Raw genomic sequence first — 19,829 nt, 5'->3', positions numbered from 1 at the left:
CTTAAGGCCTGCCCAGGGTCTTGGGGTGAGGCAGGGGCTGAGCAGGCACCAAGCCCCTAGGTGGCTCAGTGACGAGGGCTGGAACCTGATCCCTGGGGACGGGGCTTGAATATGGGGCTCCGACCCTGCCTCTGTACCACAGCGTGGGCCTAGCAAGGCCACTGTACTTCTCAGGGTCCTGCCTGGGAAGTGGGGGTACTGAAGGGTGCTACAGACAGAGGCTCCAGTGCCAGGGCTGGGGAGGCTCAGAAGTGCCGACTGCCTGTCGCCAAACCAGGACAGGCAGAGCTTGGCGATTGGGGGGGCCTGAATTTGGGCGATTAAAAATAGAGTCTTGGAGGAGGTAGGATGCACAGAGGCCTGGCTGGGAAGAGTCTCGGGGGGGGGGGGGGGACAGAGGCAATTACTACCGGCTGGAACTAGGTCAGGGTTCTGGGAAGGAGAAATGGCCTCTGGGGGGTTCCCTGAAGGAGGGGCACAAGAGCAGACAACGAGGGCCAGGAGAGGACCCAGCCTGGGCTCCCAGGATCCTCTAGGCCAGTCTGATGTGTTGATTCAGATCTAGGGGACAAGGGTCTAATATGAATTTGGGAAATGGGGGTGGGGGAGATGTCACCAGGTAGGCAGCCATGATATTCCGGGATCCTCATGTGGGGGTCCCCACAAGCGGGAGCCAGGCCTCTGCACCCAGACACCATACATGTTGACTTCTCAGAACTCTTTACTTGTTGAGAGCTCTGCCACCTTTTACTGCACCCCAGCCAGGCAACCAGACCAGCATGATGGTACAAGTTGGTGCTGATTTCTGGAATCCAGGCCCAGAAGGAGGGGGTTGTTCTGGGTCCCTCCGGAAGGAATAGAAGCCCACAGTCTTGTTAGAGAGGGATCTTCAAGCAAAGGTTTCAGGGGGACAAGAGAGTTGTGGAGTGGGGTGGGTCTAAAGAAGGGAGGAGAGACGAGGGGGACCACTGAGAGGACCCCCCCAGGCACCAGTCTCTTGTGAATGCCTCTCAGTCACAGATGATCAATTTCATTTTTTGTTTTGTTTTGGCGCCACATCTGATGGTGCTAGGTAGGGGGTTCCCTGGCTCGGGCTCCAGGGGAGTGAGCGGTGCTGGGGATGGGAACCAGGCCTCTGGCATGCAAAGTCTCTGCTCCAAGTCCCCGGGGGCTGTTCTCCAGCCTGGTGATTGATTTTTAATCTTGGAGGGCAGGGAGAGGCTGGCCAGGAAATGCCAAGGGCCTCCTAGCTAGGGGGCTGCCCTTCAATACCGGTCTTAGTAAGCAGTTGGAGTCCCAGGAAAAGGCAGTTTCCATCCAGGGGGAGCCCTGAAGAACCCCAACTTGCAGCAGCAAGAAGAGTGACAGGGAAATTGATATTCCGGTGGGCGTGGTCCTATGGGCACGTCCTATGGCTCCGTGAGGGCGTGGCAGGAATAGGGTCTTGATTTGGAGGTGGGTCAAGATGGGGGCATGGCTCCGAGGGGCGTGGCTTGACGGGGTGGGTCCATCAGGGGCGTGGCTCTTCGGGGGCGGGGCACACGGTGAGTGGTTGGACGGGGCAGGGATTAATGGGGCTTGGTGGGGGCGGGGCGGTACTCACAGAGAAAGTCTGACAGCCACTCAGGCTGGTTGTAGTGGACAATCGCCACACACAGCGTATTGAGGGCGACCAGGCTGAGCACGGTCCAGTAGAAGGCCTGAGTTTTGACCATGCGGCGGATATAGAAACGCATCCTCCTCTCCTTTTTGTGAAAAAAGGTAGAGTTCTCCAGCTTGGCACTTTTAATGCTGGCTCGGGCGAAGGGAGAGCCTGGCGGAGAATAGGAGGGAGCAAGTCACGGGGGTCCCCTGCACGGCTGACTCCCCCTTTCCCGGCTGCCTACTGCGCCACATGTGGCCCTGTGGCCTCTGCTGGGGAAAGAAGCTGGAAGAGTAGGATGCTACATGACATCACTACAGTGCCCACAGCGTGGAAAGCAAGTCAAACCTGGAGAGGGGCCACCCCGTCTCCACTGGCACCTCTGCCCGACATCCCAGAGTTCCTGGCAGATAGGAAGGACCCCCCCTACAGGCTACACCGGTGTCTCTCATCAGTCACATCTGTCTGGCAAAGCAGGCGAACTGTTTGAGGCTCCCATTTCTTTCTTTTTTCTTTGGTGGTGGGGGGGGGGCTGTGCTCCGGGCTTATTACTCCTGGCTCTGCACTCGGAGATGACACCTGGTGGGGTTCAGGATATCCTATGTGGTGCCTGGGAAACCCAGGTCGGCTGCATGCAAGGAAAGAACCCTGCCCATCGCACTATCTAAACTGTTTCTGAACCCCAAAGACGGCAGCTACCCCACTCAACGGCAGAGAAATATCTTGGAAGTGGCAATGCTGAAACAAGGAGTGGCCAAGTGGCCTCAGCCACCTTACAAAGGATGTTCCGGCAGGCCGCACCCCATCTCTCCACATTCTGTGCTCGGGAACGTGACAGCCTTTCTGTCTTCTGCTAATTAAGGGCAGATGCCTGGTCCTCTCCACTAGAGTCGAGGTTCACTCCTCTTTTTTTTTTTTTAACCACTACCTTGTGTTTCATAAATGGGGCAAGGACAAAAATACTTTTGCCTGGCAAAATGGAACTATGGAGTTGGGGTCAAAATGAAAGGGCATTACATGGGGCTGGAGCGACAGCACAGCGGGTAGGGCGGTTGCCTTGCACCCAGCCAATCCGGGTTCGATTCCCAGCATCCCATATGTTCCCCTGAGCACCGCCAGGAGCAATTCCTGAGTGCAGAGCCAGGAGTAATCCCTGTGCATCGCCAGGTGTGACCCCCAAAAAAAAGCAAAAAAAAAAAAAGGACATCAATAAAGTAAAGAAAGTGACAAGTGACATGGGTATACATCAGGTGACCTCAACTTCCATGTGGTATCCAGAGACAAGATGAGGGGAGGGGCAGCATGGGCAGATGACTGGCCTGTGGCCATGGGCCACAGAACTGAGACTACCAAGGAATAGGGGAGGCCTGGGGGTAACAGAGGCAGATGAGAGTGTCATAAGACAGCAGTGGGACAGAGGAGGTCCCACTTGGCACCTGCCTGGGTACCACCAGAAGCGAGTCTGGAATGCAGAGCCAGGAATCAGCTCTGGGCACTGCCGGCTGTGACCCAAATAACTAAACAGCATTAGCTCACTGTGAAAATATGGGGGGGGGGGGTCCTTCATGAAATAGCCTCACTCACGAATTTTCTGGAAAGAGACCAACTGGGACTGGTTTAGTCTGGCCCAGGAGGAGGGTGTTGTGGCTGGATGGGAAAACCCAAACTGAAGCAGCCTCTGGGAGGGTGGGGACCCCGCCTTCTCAGAGTCTCAGAGTGGGGGGGCCTGGGGTGCACACCCGCATACTTGGCAGTTTTATAAATGGGCTCCATGCTTTCGAAACTCAGAGTGGCTCTGTGAATAATGAGTTGAAAAGCTGTTAATATCTTTGATCCTATAATTATCCCCCAAGGAAATACGCCCAAGGGGTGGGGGAAGCACTGTACACAAACCATCGCAACCACGCTCGCCAGGGTGGAGACGGGGACAGACTCAGCCCGGTGGCCCAACGGTGCCCTTGCCAACCTGAGGGCGGGCAGGCTGGCCCTGGAAACGCGCTGACTTCTGGCCCAAAGGTCAGAGGGGTGGTTAAGTGAAGAGTGTAAGAGGGTCAGCGGCTGCCTAGAAGAGAGTATGTGCAGACCCCCTCTGGCCTCCCCTACTTTCTGCCTGGACTCCTCCCTCCTTCTCCTAAATTTCTTCCTCCTCAGGAATCTCCTGCTCTGTCCTGCCCTGGATGCTTTCTCACTCTGTCAAGAAGGGAGAAACCCATTTCTGAAACCAAGTATCCACTTTTGAGAAGGCCAAGATGGAGTGGGGGGGCAGGAAGAGAGCCAGGGTGCCCCTGGTCTCATGTGCTGGCCTCTGCTGCAACCAACTCCTACTCAGACCCCGGTCCTCCAGGATGTCGCCCCCCCCCTGTCCCTCAGACGTCCATCTGCGTGCTCTGTCGCTCACTGTAACAGGAGCCCACTAGGGGACCAACTCTGGACGGCTCTCAATGGGTGACTTTAAGAAATGCAACATTGTGGTGGGGTGATCAGTGTGTCCCCCATCCCACAGCACACAGGCGGCGAGAGGCTGGTGCCCAAGCCCTGATCTCGCTCTGCCTCCGTCTCTCCAAGACTGTGGGTGATAAGGGTCTCCCCCCACCTGGCAGGCAGGACTCACCCACGGAGGCGATGTCGGCCAGCTGATCCTCGGCCTCCTCGGGGTTCAGCAGGTCGGTCCTGCTTTTCTTGATGGCGGCTCTCCGCAGAGCTCCAACAATAGGAACATGACAGAAGAAGAAGCCATCACCCTTTCCGCAGGACAGGGGACAGGAGGACGCAGCAAGCCGGCCCCGCCCCCTGGCCCCGCCCACACACTGGCCCCTCCCTCACAACTGGCCCCTCCCCACACTGGCCCCTCCCCCACACCATGGCTCATCCACAAACCCAGCCCCTCCTGTTCTTGCCTGACCTCAGCCGGACCAGCGCCAAGGCCGCCCCCCACATCCACCGCCCCCTGGGGACCTTGCCCCTTTCCCCAGGCTCAGAGTTACCATCAAAAGGGTGTCTCTGGTCCCCGTCTGTCTCACCCTCGGCGAGGATCACCTCTTCTGTGGGGGGTAGGGGGGAGGCAGAGCTGAGCCCCTGGGTTCCCAAGGAGGAACAGTCCATCCGTGTCTCTGCCCTCCCTGTACCCGGCTTGGCGCCACTCAGCTGCACCCCGCTCCCCTGGTACTCCCTCCCTCACATCACACTCTTTCCTGCCCAGGTGCTCTAACCACACTGGCTGTCAGGACACTCAGCAGCTCAGCGCTTGCCATTCCCTCAGCCTGGAACACCCTTCCAGGCCCCAGCTTCCAATTTCACACCCTCGGGGTCCTGTTTAAATGTCCCCTCCCTAGAGGACCCTCCTCCACCTTATCACGGTGGGTGATAAGGGTCTCCCCCCACCTGGCAGGCAGGACTCACCCTCCAACTCCCCTCCAACTCTTCTGCCAGCTCTACAGTGGCATGGAAAGGCAGCTGAACCAATGACCCGACTTATCCCATTGAAAACCCCAACAGCCCTATCTAGTGGTTGCTACAGTTCCCTCGGGGTTATAACTGAGAGACACAAAGGCCCAGGGAGGCGAGGGGCCTGGCCAGCAGGCAACGGAACGAAGAGTTTTGGGTTTTACTGCAGAGAGATGGGGTGGGATTGGATTGGCCACATCCAGCCATGCTCAGATACTGCCCCTGGCTCAAGAGATCACTCCTGGTGGTGCTCAGAGGTCCATATATAGTGCCAGGAATCAAATAGGGTACAGTTGTGTGCAAGACAAATGCATTAACCGCCGTGCTGTTTCCACCCCGAGCCTGAAAATGTAAGTATTCTATACTGCAAGAAGATGCTGCCTCCTAACCCCGCCCCAAGGCTCATACAGCACAGTCCAGACTCCTGGAGAAACAGTAGGATGCCCCCACCGGACACTCCTTCTCCTCCCTCAGTCTTCCCCTCCCATGTCACCACACACGCAGTGGGCATGATGCACTGTGTAGACTCCCTGCCTCTGGCTACCTCACCTGCTTTAGAGATCCACTCCATGTACCCATTGAGCTCTCGTTCAATCTGCTGTTGCCGCCTGAGTTTCAGAAAAGCCCTTCGGTTCTCCACCCGCTCTCTTTCTTTGGCAAACTCCCTGCAGAAGCAGACACACAAAAAAGGCGTTTCCCCTTTGTAGGCGGGGTGTTTCTCCTGGGTGGGCAAGGGGTTTCCCATGGGTGGGCCAGGGGTTGCTACAAAGAATAGTCACGTCTACGCAGGTGGGAAAAACCATATTTTCTACATGTGGGGGGACACTGGCCAATTTCCTACACTCTGCAGGCACAGCCGCCAGCTGTCGGTTCCATCCTTGCAGTTCTAGGAAAGAAAAAGTTCCAGCCCCACTGTAATTCAGTCCAAGGAGACCTAAACAGAAGTACTGACCGACCACTGCCTAGGTCCCGCCTCTTCCGGTGTCCAGCCTCCCTGAGTAGGTCCCACCTGTTCCTATATCCTGCCTTCTTCCTGTTTAGGCCACACCTCTTCTTGTCTACCAGTTTTCACTTCCTGTCTGGAATGGCCACTCGTACATGTGCACTGTGCCGGCTCTGAGATCTCGAGGTGTCTCTGAGATTGTAAAGCAGTTGGTAAAGATGTCAGGGTGGAAATCTAGAAGGAGTGGCTGGCGATCCTGATGGCAGCACAGAGCCATCCTGCCATTCCTGACTTCGTGGGTTGAGAAAAATTAGATTTTGTGATTGAAGAAAAAAAAAGGTTTACGATTTGGAGGCCCATGTGCATGCTCATTACAGAAACGCATGTTTGACTGCATATGATTTCAAATTTGGAAAACGGAAAATTTTTTGGATCTCAGCTGCTCAGCTGACAGGGTCACTGTCCCCGGTACCACCTGTCCAGGGCATGAGACAAGGAATGTGGCTCTGCCTCCTTTTCCTGGGAAAGAGATTGGAGACGGGAGGTGAGAATGTAGGAGGCAAACTTACCCTGAAAGCACACCCAGCACAAGGTTCAGCATAAAAAAGGAGCCAATGATGATGAGAGGGATGAAGTACAACCAGTTCCAAGTGTTCCCTGAGGCATCGTTGCTCTGGGAGGGGGACAAGGAGGGAAGAAGGCAGGTTATCACCACGGAGGGTTCAGAGGAGGGATATGGGGGCACACATTGATTGAACTGGCTGACCTCCCCACCCCCTGAAAAAATAAGAAAAGAAAATCAAGTGGCAGAAAGAAAAGTGATAAGACTGAGAATGACAGAATTCAGCACCAACAGTGTTTGTTACATTTGAAGCAAATGACCTATGCTCCCTAACTCATGTTCATCCCTAAAAATGCAGAATCTGAGACTCAAAAAAGATAACAGCCAACCCACATTTACAGAACTAGCTACATATGAGTGGATGCAGGATTTTGACCAGTTAGTGGGGAACCAGGACCCATACACATAACATCTGGCTTAGGGGAATCCTCACATCACCAGCCTCCGGAGAAAGCGGAGGGTCCTTGGTGAAAGGCACAATGGGGGGGGGGTGTCAGCAGCAGCTCTGTGACTACTAGAGAATGCAGGGCCACCACAAGTGGCTTTAAAAGCTCACCTGGGGAGGCACAACAATATTGCCAGCAGAAAGGATAACAAAGAAAGACTGACTGCTGCAGGTTTGGGTGAGAAAAAGGGAGAAAAGGAACCAGAAGGGCTGCTGAGGCATGGTGTATGAGTTTTCTGGAGAACCACCCACTGGTTCAGAACTACAGAAAAGGATAATCTCACAGTTCTGGAGGCCCCAGAGATAAGAGGAGGGGACAGCAGGGCTGGCATCTTCGAAGTCTCTGCAGAAGAGTGTTCCATGCCTCTCCTATGGTATCTCAGGGTTTGCTGACAATATTGGTTCCCCTTAGCTTGTATAGGCACTTCCTCTCCCTGACAATTTTCTCTGTGAGAACACTCGTCTCTGCATCTGATTCCCTTCTATTCAGCACCAGTTCTACCGAAACAGATCCCATCCTAATGAGTGTGCCTTCATGAATAACTTCCACAATGACCCCCATTTCCAAATATAGTCACAAGGGCTGGGGGGGGGTTGGTGGGTGTTAGTGTGTTAATACAGGAACTTGGAGGTAAGATGGAACTCAATGCAACCCACACCCAAAGTATAAACACTTCGTAAAATGCAGTGGAGGGTCCAACTGAATTGTCCAGACCTGGACATCCCCAAACAAAAACATGAATCTGTCTGTGCCAAAGGCATGAGCAAAGATGTTTAGAGTTAAGACCGCCACAATAACCCTGCCCTTGAAACAACCCAAATACTCAACAGCTGAGAGAAGAGCAATAATGGGTAGTGTGTCAGAAAAGAAAGCTCAAAAGGCTGGAGCATAGTCCCCAAGTTCAAGTCCCACAACTATATGGCTCTCTTCCCAACATACAGTGCTGGGTATGACATCAACTCATTGCTGTCTGGACATTGAAGAGTTCATCCTAGTTGGTTGGATATTACTGGGAATGGTATTCAGGGCTTCCTGAGTACTGCATGTTCCTCCAACCTTCAAGGTGTGCCTGACATCACAAGGAACCTGAGCAGCTTCATGTCAAGCAAGACAAAAAAAAAAATAACACATACACTCACTTCCCTTCATGCCAAATAGGTGGCCAGGCTTGAGCCTCTCACGTGCACCCTCTAGGGGTCCTCTACAGCTGAGACGTTTGCTTGTTTACAGTGTGTAAAATGGATGGAGTTCCTTCCTTATTATGACTGTGTTTTCTGTATGTTTATTTTCAATAAAACATAGTTTTGTTTGGGCTGAAGAGATAGTGCAGGGCAGGGCATTTGCTTTACATGTAACCTGTCACTGTCACTGTCCTCCCGTTGTTCATCGATTTGCTCGAGCGGGCCCAGTAACATCTCCATTGTGAGACTTCTTGTTACTGTGTTTGGCACATTGAATACTCTCGGTAGCTTTCCAGGCTCTTCGAGTACATGTAACCAACCGTGTTCAATTCTCAGCATTGAATATAGTTTCCCCATTCACCCCCAGGAGTGATCCATGAACACAGTTAGGTGTGGCCCCAAAATCAAAATAAGGAAAAGTGGCTTGGGGCAGGATGTTGGAGATAGTCCCCTGGGCTGAGCACAAGCTCTACATGCAGAAGGCCTAACACTGGATGTCTGTCACCACAAAGACTTAAAGGCATCGTAGGGAGCTTCCCTAAATACAGAGCCAGGAGTAACCACTTTTTAAAAAAGTAGCCACAAAAGGGCTGGAGCGATAGCACAGCGGGTAGGGCGTTTGCCTTGCACTCGGCCAACCTGGATTCAATCCTCAGCATCCCATATGGCCCCCGAGCACCGTAAGGAGTAATTCCTGAGTGTATGAGCCAGGAGTAACCCCTGTGCAATGCCGGGTACAACCCAAAAAGAAAAAAAAAGCCACAGAAATTTGGTAGGTGGAGGGGACTGAAGAGATTAATTCAAAGGACCAGTGCCCAGCCCATGCCTGGCATGTAATAAGGTCGAGTTCTATGCCCCTAAATGCGGGGCCTTCTGTGCACTGACAGGAGTGGCTATGGCAGCCCCCCAGGGCAACCAAGTCTAAATATGGAAACTGTCAGGCTGCACTGTGAGTACGGGATTGGTAGCCAGGAGTGCTCCCCGTTTTTAGGAAGAAATGGGAGTAGCCCCAAAGCACCACCAGATGTAGACCAGACACATTCCATTTTTTGGTGGCTGCTCCTGCCATGGTACTTGAAGGTCCTGGCAGTGCTGAGGATCCCGTTTATTATTTGGTGGTACCCGGAATTGGACCCAGAGACATAAACAGAGCTTAAATAGCAAGCACATTCTGCTATAACATAGTTGTGCCTTCATGATATGATGCGGAATTGAAATAACACAGTCACAAAGTGACCCTGGGGTTCTTCAACACGTGAAGTTCCAAGCAGTCAGTGCCATAGAGACAGGAAGTAGCCTAGAGGAGTCACAGCCCGAGAGATAGGATGTGGTCTAGACAATTCAAACCATAGAGACAGGAACTAGATGGTAGGGGGTTGGAGAAGAGACTTGTTTTCTGGGTAGAGAGCTTCAGTTTCGCCAAATGAGAGTTCTGGGAATGAAGGGTCGGGTTGTTGCAGAATCTGGTGATGGTGCTTCATGAGCCCAAACCGGACCCTTGAAAAGATGGTAATTTAGGGGCTGGAGCGATAGTCCAGCAGGAGGGGTGATTGCCTTGCAGGCGACCATCCCCGGGTTGATTCCCGACGCCCCATAGGATCCCCAGAGCACTGCTAGGAGTGATCCCTGAGCGTAGAACCAGGAGTAACGCCTGAGCACCACTGGGTGTGGCCCAAAAACAAAACAAAAAGGTGACACTTCTTATGTGCTGCATATTTCCCCACAATTAAAACATTGAAACCAACAAAGCCATCTTCTATCACAGACACCAGGGGGTCCCCAGGGATGAGGCATGTACCAGATTTCCGCCAATGTATGGCTTCCGACAAGCCCCTGGGGTGGGGGTCGGGGGCAAAGCAGCTTTGGCTTTGGAAGGTTCTACAAGGTTCTAGAAGTTCTAGGGAAGTCAGCAGAATAGGGCTGGAAAACAGGCAGGGCTGGTTTCCTGCAAGTCTCCTTGGATGCAGTGGTGGCTGCGGCCTCTTGTCCCCGTTTCGTAGGGCTAAATATAGCCCCGGGAGAGAAGCCAGCCCTGGCAGGGAGGAGGGAGCGTGAGAAGCAGGGCGGGGAAAGGTGAGAGACAGCCCCTCAACCCAGCCTACCCCCAGGCAGCGCCCGACAACGCTTAGACCCCTGCCCATGACCCCACCATCCTACTGACATGCTCCCCAGCTAACAGCCTGCCCAGGCCCCAGGTTTTGTTGAGCTCATCAGCCCCCTTAAGAGCCCTCCAAGGTTGGGACTGGAGAGATGGTGTAACCAGGTAGGGTGCTTGCCTTGCATGTGGCTGACTAGGTGGCAATTCCTGGCACCCCATATGATCCCCCAAGCCTGCCAGGACTGAAGGCAGACTCAAGTTAGCCCTAAGCACTGCTGGGTGTGGCCAAAGGGGAAAAGAAACTTAAAAGTGACATGTCATCCCTCTGGTCCCTCCCTGGGTAGGAAAACTGAGGTAGAGGATATAAATTTGGTATGTTGTATTCTCTCCAGCCATAATAAACTCAAGTGTAGTTCTATTCCCCCACTCAAATAGTAATCCACTCTCTTTTGCTGCCTTGAACAGGAAAATTGGAATTTCCTGCATTAGGGTTAATAGTCAGAGGAGTCTTTTGGGGGAGCCAGTGAGACGGCTCAGTGGTAAGGGGTGTGTGCGGCTTTATTCACTGTAAAACCTGTCTCCATTAGATTTTGTGTGGTGCTGATTTGAGGGTACCGTGTGTGTGTGTGTGTGTGTGTGTGTGTGTGTGTGTGTGTTCTGCCTCTCTGCCCCTGATCCTACTCCCTACGCTTTGCAGAAACCCTAATTCCCAATCTCTCCAGCCCCTTGCTCCATAGTATTTGCTATCCACTGCCCACGATGGCCTTAAAGGGGAGGGAAAAGTGCTGAATCGGTGCTGTCAGCCTGCAGCAAGGTGCCAGCCGCTTCAAAAGCCCTAGAAACGCTCTTTCAGCAAACTAATGGCTGGGCCCAGTAAATCCTTAAGTGCCTTCTGCTTTAGGCTTCATTTTCTGCTCGTTTTGAAAGAATGGTTCATTCAGAAAAAAATAGAGGGGGTGTTGAGGGGGGGAGATAGGGAGAGAGAGAGAGAGAGAGAGAGAGAGAGAGAGAGAGAGAGAGAGAGAGAGAGAGAGAGAGTGAAATTCAGAAGACCCAATTTTCCAGCCCAGGGCACAGAAATGGGGGTGGGTGGTGGCCTGGGGAGTGTAAAGCCTCCAGTGGCCTTGGGTGGGGGCCCCTCTTCTTTCCAGTCCAGCCTTCTAAACTCCTCCTCGTTCCAATGAAACCTTTCCCAAGGCTCTCTCTGTCCAGGATAACACCCCCATTCAATCCCTCTCCCACCCGCATACCCCTCCAGCCACCCAGCCACCCCAGCGCCCTGCAAACACCAGATGCCTGCGTGCAGCCCCAGGACCTTTTCTCTGGCTGCCCTGCTCCTCTGCAGTGCTCTTCCCTGGGGTATGACTATTTTATTTTTCTTTTGGGGCCACACCTAGCAGTGCTCAGGGCTGACTCATGGCTCTGCCCTCAAGGATCACGCCTAGCGGTGCTGGAGGACCAGATGGGATGCCAGGGATTGAACTCGGTCAGTTGGCTGCGTGTAAGGCAAGTGCCCTACACTCTGTACTCAGGTCCTTGCCCTCAGTGATTTTAATTTTTTTTTCTTTTTGGGTCACACCCGGCGATGCACAGGGGTTACTCCTGGCTCTGCGCTCATGAATTATTTCTGGTGGTGCTTAGGATATGGGATGCTGGGAATCGAACCCGGGTTGGCCATGTGCAAGTCAAACGCCCTACTCACTGTGCTATCGCTCCAGCTCCACTCAGTGATTTTAATTTAGAGAAGTTGGGAGTGGGGAGGCTGGGAAGATAGTAGAGTGCTTGACCAAGGTGCTTGACCTCGGTCCAGTTCTTGGCCTGGAGCACCCCTTATGGTTCCCTGAGCACCACCAGGAGTGATCTCTGAGCACAGAGCCAGGAGTCAGCCCTCGCAGGGGAGGGGCCGGGCCAGGTCCTCCGGGGCCTGCATCGAGGGAGGCTGTGTGCAGGGGTCCCTCAGCCCACGGTGGCCTAAAGGGAACCCGTGTCCTTGCCCTGCCCAGGACACCCAGGAGCAGCTGCCCCCCAGCCCCCCACAGCCCCCACACCCGCTGCTCCGGCCCATCTGGCGGGTGCATGTCGGGGACGGCCCCCATGCAGGCTGGAGGTGATTCCTGGCTCGTGTCGGCGTCCAGATGGTGAGGGGGGACCCTGTGACAAGGAAACACGTGTCACCCCAGCGCTGCCTGTTCTGAGTCTTGGGCAAACGGACCCCGGGGAAGCCAGGCGGGAGCAGCAGGCCCGCCTGTTCCCTGTGGGAGGTGGCAGGGAGAAAAGCAGGGCAGTGGGGGAGGGGGGCGCTGGTGTCAGGTCTCAGTTTCCTCCTTTTCCAAGAAGGGGGATGTTTGGGGACAGAGAGAGAAAGAGGAAGCTGAAGGGGCTAAGGGCAGATTCTAAACAGTCCCCGGCCCGGCACGAGCCCCTGCTACTCCCTGGCACTGTCAGCGTCACTCCTGGTGGTGCCCGGGGGACCCGTGTGGTGCCAGAACTCCAACCCAGGTCTGCCACCTGCCAGGCAGCCACCTCTCCCACCACACCACCTCCCTCGCCTTCCCTGTTAGTTCCAGAGCTCGGCAACTGGTGGCGCCAGAGTGACAGGACAGCGGGAAGGGGCCTTGACTGGCACGTGGCCCACCCAGGTCTGATTCCCAGCACCCCAGAGGGTTCCCTGAGTGCCACCAGAGTGATACCTGGGTACAGAGCCCGGAGTAAACCCTGAGCACTGCTGGGTATGGTCCCAAACCCCACCTCCCAAGTTTTTGCAACATGAGATTGAAAGAGATCCGGAACTGTATCTACCTCCCTCTTGCCCCAGTTCATGGTTTAAACCCAAACCTAAGCAATGCAGGCGGAGGAGGGGCCTTGTGGAGCTAAAATGATATTCTGGGGGTCAGAGCGAGAGTAGAGAAGGGAGGGCGTTTGCCTTGCACGTGGCTGACCCGGGTTCGATCTCCAGCACCCCAGATGGTCTCCCAAGCATCGCCAGGAGAGATCCCTGAGTGCCAGGAGCAACGCCTGAGCATCACCGGGTGTGACCCCCAAGCCAATAAGCAAAGACGGGCTTGTGGGCGTCGGTGCCCTGCAGCAAGCGCAGTGTGAGTCTGTGACTTGGCAGCGGTGCCCCACGCCTGCCGAGGCAGAAGGCAGCGCTCCCTGGGACCCGTTACCGCCCTGCCCCCTGTCCGCTTCCCACGACTTTCTGTGCCCACCCCCTCCCCCCCTCCCCCCCCCCCCCCGTCCCCAGAGGCGGGACTTCCTGATGACACTCGGTCCCTCACACGCAGGTGACACCAGGGAACACGTCCTGAGAGGAATCTCCAATGGCAATGAGGTCAGTGGAGGCAAACAGGCTGACCCCACCCCCAAGAGGACAAGAACCAGGAAGCCAAGGGGGTGGGGTGAAAACAAAAATGACCGGAAATGGGGAGCCCCAGAGGGGGCCTAGTGTGATGGAAGCACCTTGGGGGGGGGCAGCTGGAGCTCCTTCTATTGGTCTCGGGAGGGAGGACGGGGAAGGGGTTCAGTCAAGCCTGTGCTATCAGCTGTGTCAGGCTCTCCGAATATCACTAGATGCGCCTCCATTAAATAAACAGGGCTCAGCACTCATAGTTGCCTGGCTCCCTCCTTCTCTCCCCACCCCCACCCCGGAAAGTGTCACCTCCTCAAAGGAGCCCTCCTGGATAGCCTGGCCCAGACTAGCTCCCCCCACAACCCCAAGCTTCTATCTCTGTTATGTCACCCCTACCCCAGGTGACCCCATCTGCTGACTGTCCCTGATTGTTCCTGCCTGTCTCTCCGACCCAGGTGGGCATCTCAGTCTGCTTCTTGTCAATAGATTCCCCTGGATACTTCCCGACACCCAGGAGGCGCCCCATGAATAATTAAGAATCCAAAGAATGGATCCTGACGGTGCCAGGCCAAAGGACATGAGGTTCTGGGACCCAGAAGCCTGGCCCACGCCGCGGGGCCCGGAACTCGGGGATTGAAGGTACTGGGATAGGATGCCTCTGCACCCCAATGCCAAGCTCCATGGCCACACCCACCCGCTCAGCTCTGACGGCAGCAGAGGCCAGAGCTGGGAACTGGGGCTGCTTGGGGGTCCACAACTCCCGAGCCACAGAAAGGGGCTTGCAAAGTCAGGGGGCAGGAAGGAGGGGGCCTTTACATTTTCAATCTTTGTAGAGAGAGGAGGGAAAAGGAAGGAGGGAGGAGGAGGAGAGAGAGAGAGAGGAAGAGAGAGAGAGAGAGAGAGAGGCAAACTTTCTGATCAGTGGCATGTTCAAAGAGATAATGTGTAAGGTGATATCTTCATGCAAATTAGAACAACTGCCCCTTGCCTTTGTACCTGTCAATCTGCCATCTCCTCATGGTGGACATCTACAAGGGTTATTCTTGAATGGTGCTCCTGGGAGACCACAATTTGTGCCGTGAGCAACGTGAACAACTGTCCATGGCCTGTTCCTTTCACTGCCCACTCTCAAGCTGACCTCCCTATCTCTACCCCATCTTAAAATGAGCCAGTGATTCAAAAAATGGGTTCTTGTAAAAATCCTTCCGCTGCTTATCCTCAAAAGGGAGAAGATTTCTTAAGGATGGCCCACCCTGCCCAGCAGAGAATTCTGCTGCCCTGCCAAGTGGAAGGATGCCTGCTATTGCTTTCCACTTCTTGGGTCCAAGTGGTAGAATCTTAACCAGCAATTTTAGTGTGTGTGTGTGTGTGTGTGTGTGTGTGTGTGTGTGTGTTATGTGCAGGCTGGGGGCTGGAACCAGCACAGGGAGAGGTCAGTGTGGGACTGCATCGGACCCATCCCTAACATTTCCAAAACCTACATGAGGCCTGACAGAGGCCCACCTCATCTGTGTAAATATTTAAAAACTATTAAATAAATTATACATGTGTGCTTCTCCTTCGCGTCCACTCAAACGCAAGCGCTGGGAAGGTCAGAACGGAATTTAGAAGCAGGACATGCGCACTGGCTCGTGGTGTGGGGAGAGCCGGCCCAGCCCCTTGAGTCTGCTCTCCCAGGCCCTCTCAGCAGGCGGGTGGGGGGCAGTCACAGAGAACCTAGATACAAAAGGGCCTCCTGCAGATGAAGTCCACCATCACCCGGATCGCCTGGCGGTGACTGGGGTTATCCCTCCCTCATCCTTGTGCAAAGTCGGGCCTGGTCCGGCAGCTCTGAGATCCTCATGCACCCTCCGGTCTGCCCCTCTTACGGTTCTGACGCAGCCCCCAGTCTTCCAAGTTCTGGCAGAGCTGTGAGAGCTACCTGGGGACAGAGCCAGGCCGCGGGAGGGGACCAGCCTCACCAGGGACGTCTGGCCCCACCCCGGCCTCTTTGCCCCGCCCCCAGCCGAGTAGCCTCGCCCCAGCCACCTGGCTCCGCCCCTTGCTTACATTATAGAGGAGGTCCGTCCAGCCTTCCATGGTGATGCACTGGAAAACCGTGAGCACTGCAAACAGGATGTTGTCGAACTGCGTGATCCCGTTGTTGGGCCCTTCCCAGTAGGGCTGACACTTGGTCCCGTTGGGGCAAGTGCGGGCGGGTTCCTCTGTCCCGCATGGAGCAGGGGACTCGCTCTGGATGTCGTCTGTGAGAGGGAAAGAGGTCAGAGGAGAGGGTGAAGCGGAGTCAGGAGGGTCAGCGGATACGGTGGAAAGAAATCGGGTGGGGGGGGGAGAAAAAGAAAAAGAGGGAGGCGGGGAGAGGCCTGGGGGCGGAGTGCAGCTTTGTATGTGGGAGCCCCAGATGCCATCCCTCCCCCACCCCCACTCCCTGCAGAAGACCCCAAGGGACCAATGCTTCGTCTTTTTCTGAACATTTGATTTTTTTTCACTTTTGTTGTTTTTGTTGTTTGGGGGCCACATCCAGCTGTGCTCAGGACTTAACTCCTCGCACTGAGCCCAGTGGTCACTCCTGGAGGGTTTGGGGAGACCATATGAGATTCTGGAAATTGAATTTGTGTTGGCCTGGGAGATTGCTTTCGATATTAATTTATTTTAGTTGGGTTTGGGGGGAATAGTGCACACCTTGCAGTGCTCAGGGGTCACTCCTGGCACTACTCAGGGGGTCCCTAGGCAGTGCTGGGGATTGATCCAGGATGGGCAAGGGATGAGGGTAAGGGAAGCTCCTCACACTGCTGTCTCCTAAGCGTACTCACCTCGGAACGGTTCAGATGGATTGCTATCATTTGCCCTTGAAATCCAGCTTTAGCTGCAGCCCGTAAGATTTATCATGCCTGTTACCTGCACTGCCCAAGTACCTCCTTCAACGTGTACAATTATTTAGTCTCTGACCCACAGAAAACTAAGGATAAGAAGGAGCAGAAGGAGAATGAGAAGGAGAGAGAAAAGAGAAGAAAAAGAAAAGAAAAGAAAGAAAAGAAAGAAAAGAAAAATGCCAGGTACACACAAACACAGACCAGTCGGCGGAGCTCCTTGGAACCAGTCACCACCTCAACGCCACCAGCTGCAGGCACCTCCTTTTCCCTCCTCGGCCGGAAAAAAACACTTTTAAAGTTAACCCCAGACTTTCTATCCTTCCGTCCACAAATAACGTCTTCCCTCTTTGCAAAGTTGTAATGTCATCTTTTTCATAACTGATTTCCAGCCGAACAACTCGGTAGCCAGGGACCAGATTTTGGATTCTCAATTTCAGCCCAGGTGCCCTGAGCTTTGAGAGAGGTGAGGTGGGTGCAGTCTCTCTGGGCAATCTCCTTCGGGCAATGATCGACTGGCATTTATTCTGTAGCCGGATGGATTGTTATTATTCTTTTAATTCCTTGAGATGTACTGGGCTCGGGGAGCTGTTCTGGGGGCGAGGGAGACCAGAACACACAGTTCTTACCCTTAGGCTTAGGAGCCCAGCTTTCTCCCCAAACAGCAGAAGGCAGATTGTGAAAATGCCACCAGAAAGGAGACCCGTGCCAATAGCTGCCCCTTTTGCAGGAAACCAATGGGTGGCTTCCGGTCGATGCGGGGCTCACAGCACGGTCTGGATCGGGATGGGTCCAAGGGGAGGGAGAAGAGAAGCTTCCGTCCACAAGCATGAATTCACATACACATTCACACACTCCCGCAGCCCCCGTAGGCCCAGTGCTGAGCCCAGGGCAAGTCCCCATTTGTCCAGTGCAGTGAATGGGGCGAGTCCTCATTGGCCCAGTGAGACCTGGGCGAGTCCCATTGGCCCAGTGTAGTGCCCAGGGCGAGTCCCCATTGGTCCAGTGCAGCCAGGGTGAGAACCATTGGCCCAGAGCGGCCAGGGCGAGGCCCACTGGCCCACAGTAGGGGCACACTGTGCAGTAAACGCAGGACAGCTGGGCGACCTCGCTGCCCGGGACAGTCGGCACAGAGACACAACTCCATCGACCTCAGGACCACCTCGGCAATACCGGGCAGAGGAAGGCGCAAGGGCAGGAGGCAGGGGTGGGGGTGGGGGGCGGGGGGGTGGGGAAGGGCTGGGCAGCCGCCCCTCATGGATGGCAACATTGCCGGGGGATGGGAGGTTGACTCTGTTCTGGAACCTTCACCCCGCTGCTCAATGCCCAGCCAGTGGCCGGGCTAGCAGAGTTCCCGAACATTGCAATTTGGGAATAAGATCCAGCATCTGCACTCACTGCTAGGAGCTGGCTGCAAACCCCAAGCCTTGATCAAACTACAAACGGAAGCAAAGTGCTGTCTTATTTGTTTTCCACTTGGGGCATCTCTCAGGCATTGCCCGAATATTTTTTCAGGGGAGAGGGTCATACCCGGCAATGCCCAGGGGATACTCCTGGCTCTGCACTCAGAAATCACTCCTGGAGGTGCTCCAGGGGCCATATGGGGTGCCAGGGATTGAACCCGGGTCAGCCACTTGCAGGGCAGACGCCATTAGTACTGTACCATTGCTCCAGCCTCAATGCGCGGATTGCAGAAACAACTGCTGAATAGCTGTCTCTTTGCAGTATTGTTGGGTTTTTTTCCTGGCGGGGGGGGGCTCAGAGATCACACCTGAAGGTGTTGGGAGCTGAGAGGAACCTGATGTCCAGGGCTCCCACATGCGCTCCAGCCCTCTGAGTCCTCCCCGCCACGGGTGTTCCTGCCCTGGAACCCCACGCCTCCTCTCCCCTCGCCCCCACCCATCCTGAGCGCTCTAGAAACACAACGGTCCAGGAGAGCTTGCAGAATTCGGTTATAAATACATTTTAAAATTAACCTGCTGCCTGGGTGTCTGTGTGTATCTGTCTCTTACTCACACGCCTTATATTTTTAATCCCCAGCGTTTCCGCTGGGCTCTAAATGGAGGCTTCCAACCCTCTGGGGGTCCCCCCCCACCTCCCTCCCTCCCTATCCCACTCCCCCAGTCCCACCTTCACCCGGCCCGAAGCCCAGGTTCTGCCCTCCTGGCTGGAAAGAAACGAGAGAGAGAGAGAGAGAGAGAGAGAGAGAGAGAGAGAGGATGATGAGGAGAAAAGGGAAAGAGAAAGAGAGGGAGAGAGTGGAAGAGAGAAAGAGAGGGTAGGAGATAGGGAGGGAGAGAAAGAGAGAGGGAGGGAGAGAGAGGAAAAAAGGAGGAAGAGAGAGGGAGAGAGAGAGGGAGGAGAGACGGAGAGAGAGGGAGAGAGAGGGAGGGAGAGAGAGAAAGAGAGAAATCCCCAGGAGCAGGGGTCGCACTGCCCCGCCACCTTTTCCCAGGGCGCAGCCCTGCATCCCTTCCCTGCGATCTGATCTCTGCCTGCCAGGGTGAGGGCCAGTGCAGAAATAGCTTTGCCTCAATTAACACCTTCTTCATCGGGAAGAAATAATTAGGACAGCCCAGATTGGGACGACTTCAGCAGCCGGGGGAGGAGCGGGAGGGGGCGGCTCTGAGAAAGCAAAGCACGGCCTCCTTCCTTCTGGTCTGGGGCGACGCAGCAGCTGTTTGTGGGGTGACAGGGTGGAGCAGGTGGGGGGACCCTCTTCCCCAAATCGAAAACTCTCATGATCCCAGAATCCGCGTGAGAGGACAGCGGAGAGGGCACTGGGCTTGCCTGTGGTCAGTGTGGGCTCCATCCCCGCATCCCGCAGGTCCCTTAAGCCCCGCCCTGGGGCAATTCCCGAGCACAGAGACAGGAGTAACCCCTGAGCATCATCAGTTGTGACCCAGAAACCACTGAGGTTAATTTGGGAGGCCACGCCCAGCTGTGCTGAGGGATCATTCTCCTCGGGGGATCCAACAGTGGGGGCCACAGGCCAGGCCACGCCCCTCCACAGTGCTGGGCCCGGGACTCATCGGCCAGCAGAGAAATGGGAGCTGGAGCTAAGCGAGGGAAAGGGTGCAGCAGCTCCAGGCCCCTGAAGGTGCTGTGGGTGGTGGAGACGCAGCCTCCCCAGACAGAGCTGAGCCCCTGCCCTCTGGGCCTGTTTTCTGGGTGCCCCTCCCCCTCTTGGGCCCAGATATTAAGATGTGGGGAGTGGCCCAGTGGGGGAGGGGA

The 19,829-nt window shown here is 55.0% G+C and overlaps 1 protein-coding gene across 9 annotated transcripts in view; it reads right to left on the bottom strand.

Moving 5' to 3' along the window:
- Window positions 1–19,829, bottom strand: part of CACNA1A (calcium voltage-gated channel subunit alpha1 A) — a 114,756-nt gene that overhangs the window by 44,109 nt on the left and 50,818 nt on the right. For 5 of the 9 annotated variants that reach the window (XM_056119618.1, XM_056119620.1, XM_056119611.1 and 2 more), the window contains exons 6-11: window positions 15,775–15,968; window positions 6,599–6,702; window positions 5,636–5,751; window positions 4,629–4,683; window positions 4,254–4,351; window positions 1,604–1,813 (exon numbers count right to left, since the gene is read on the bottom strand). In XM_056119618.1, coding sequence (XP_055975593.1) covers window positions 1,604–1,813; window positions 4,254–4,351; window positions 4,629–4,683; window positions 5,636–5,751; window positions 6,599–6,702; window positions 15,775–15,968 — 777 coding nt within the window. Of the gene's footprint in view, window positions 1–1,603; window positions 1,814–4,253; window positions 4,352–4,626; window positions 4,684–5,635; window positions 5,752–6,598; window positions 6,703–15,774; window positions 15,969–19,829 lie in introns of all 9 variants that reach the window. The other 4 variants (XM_056119613.1, XM_056119617.1, XM_056119616.1 and 1 more) reach the window with 1 other exon arrangement.

Source organism: Sorex fumeus, unplaced genomic scaffold (assembly GCF_029834395.1).
Source record: "Sorex fumeus unplaced genomic scaffold, SorFum_2.1 ptg000041l, whole genome shotgun sequence".
NCBI lineage: Eukaryota > Metazoa > Chordata > Mammalia > Eulipotyphla > Soricidae > Sorex > Sorex fumeus.
The sequence above is the reverse complement of the archived record's forward strand: the minus strand, read 5'-3'. Positions and strand labels throughout refer to the sequence as shown.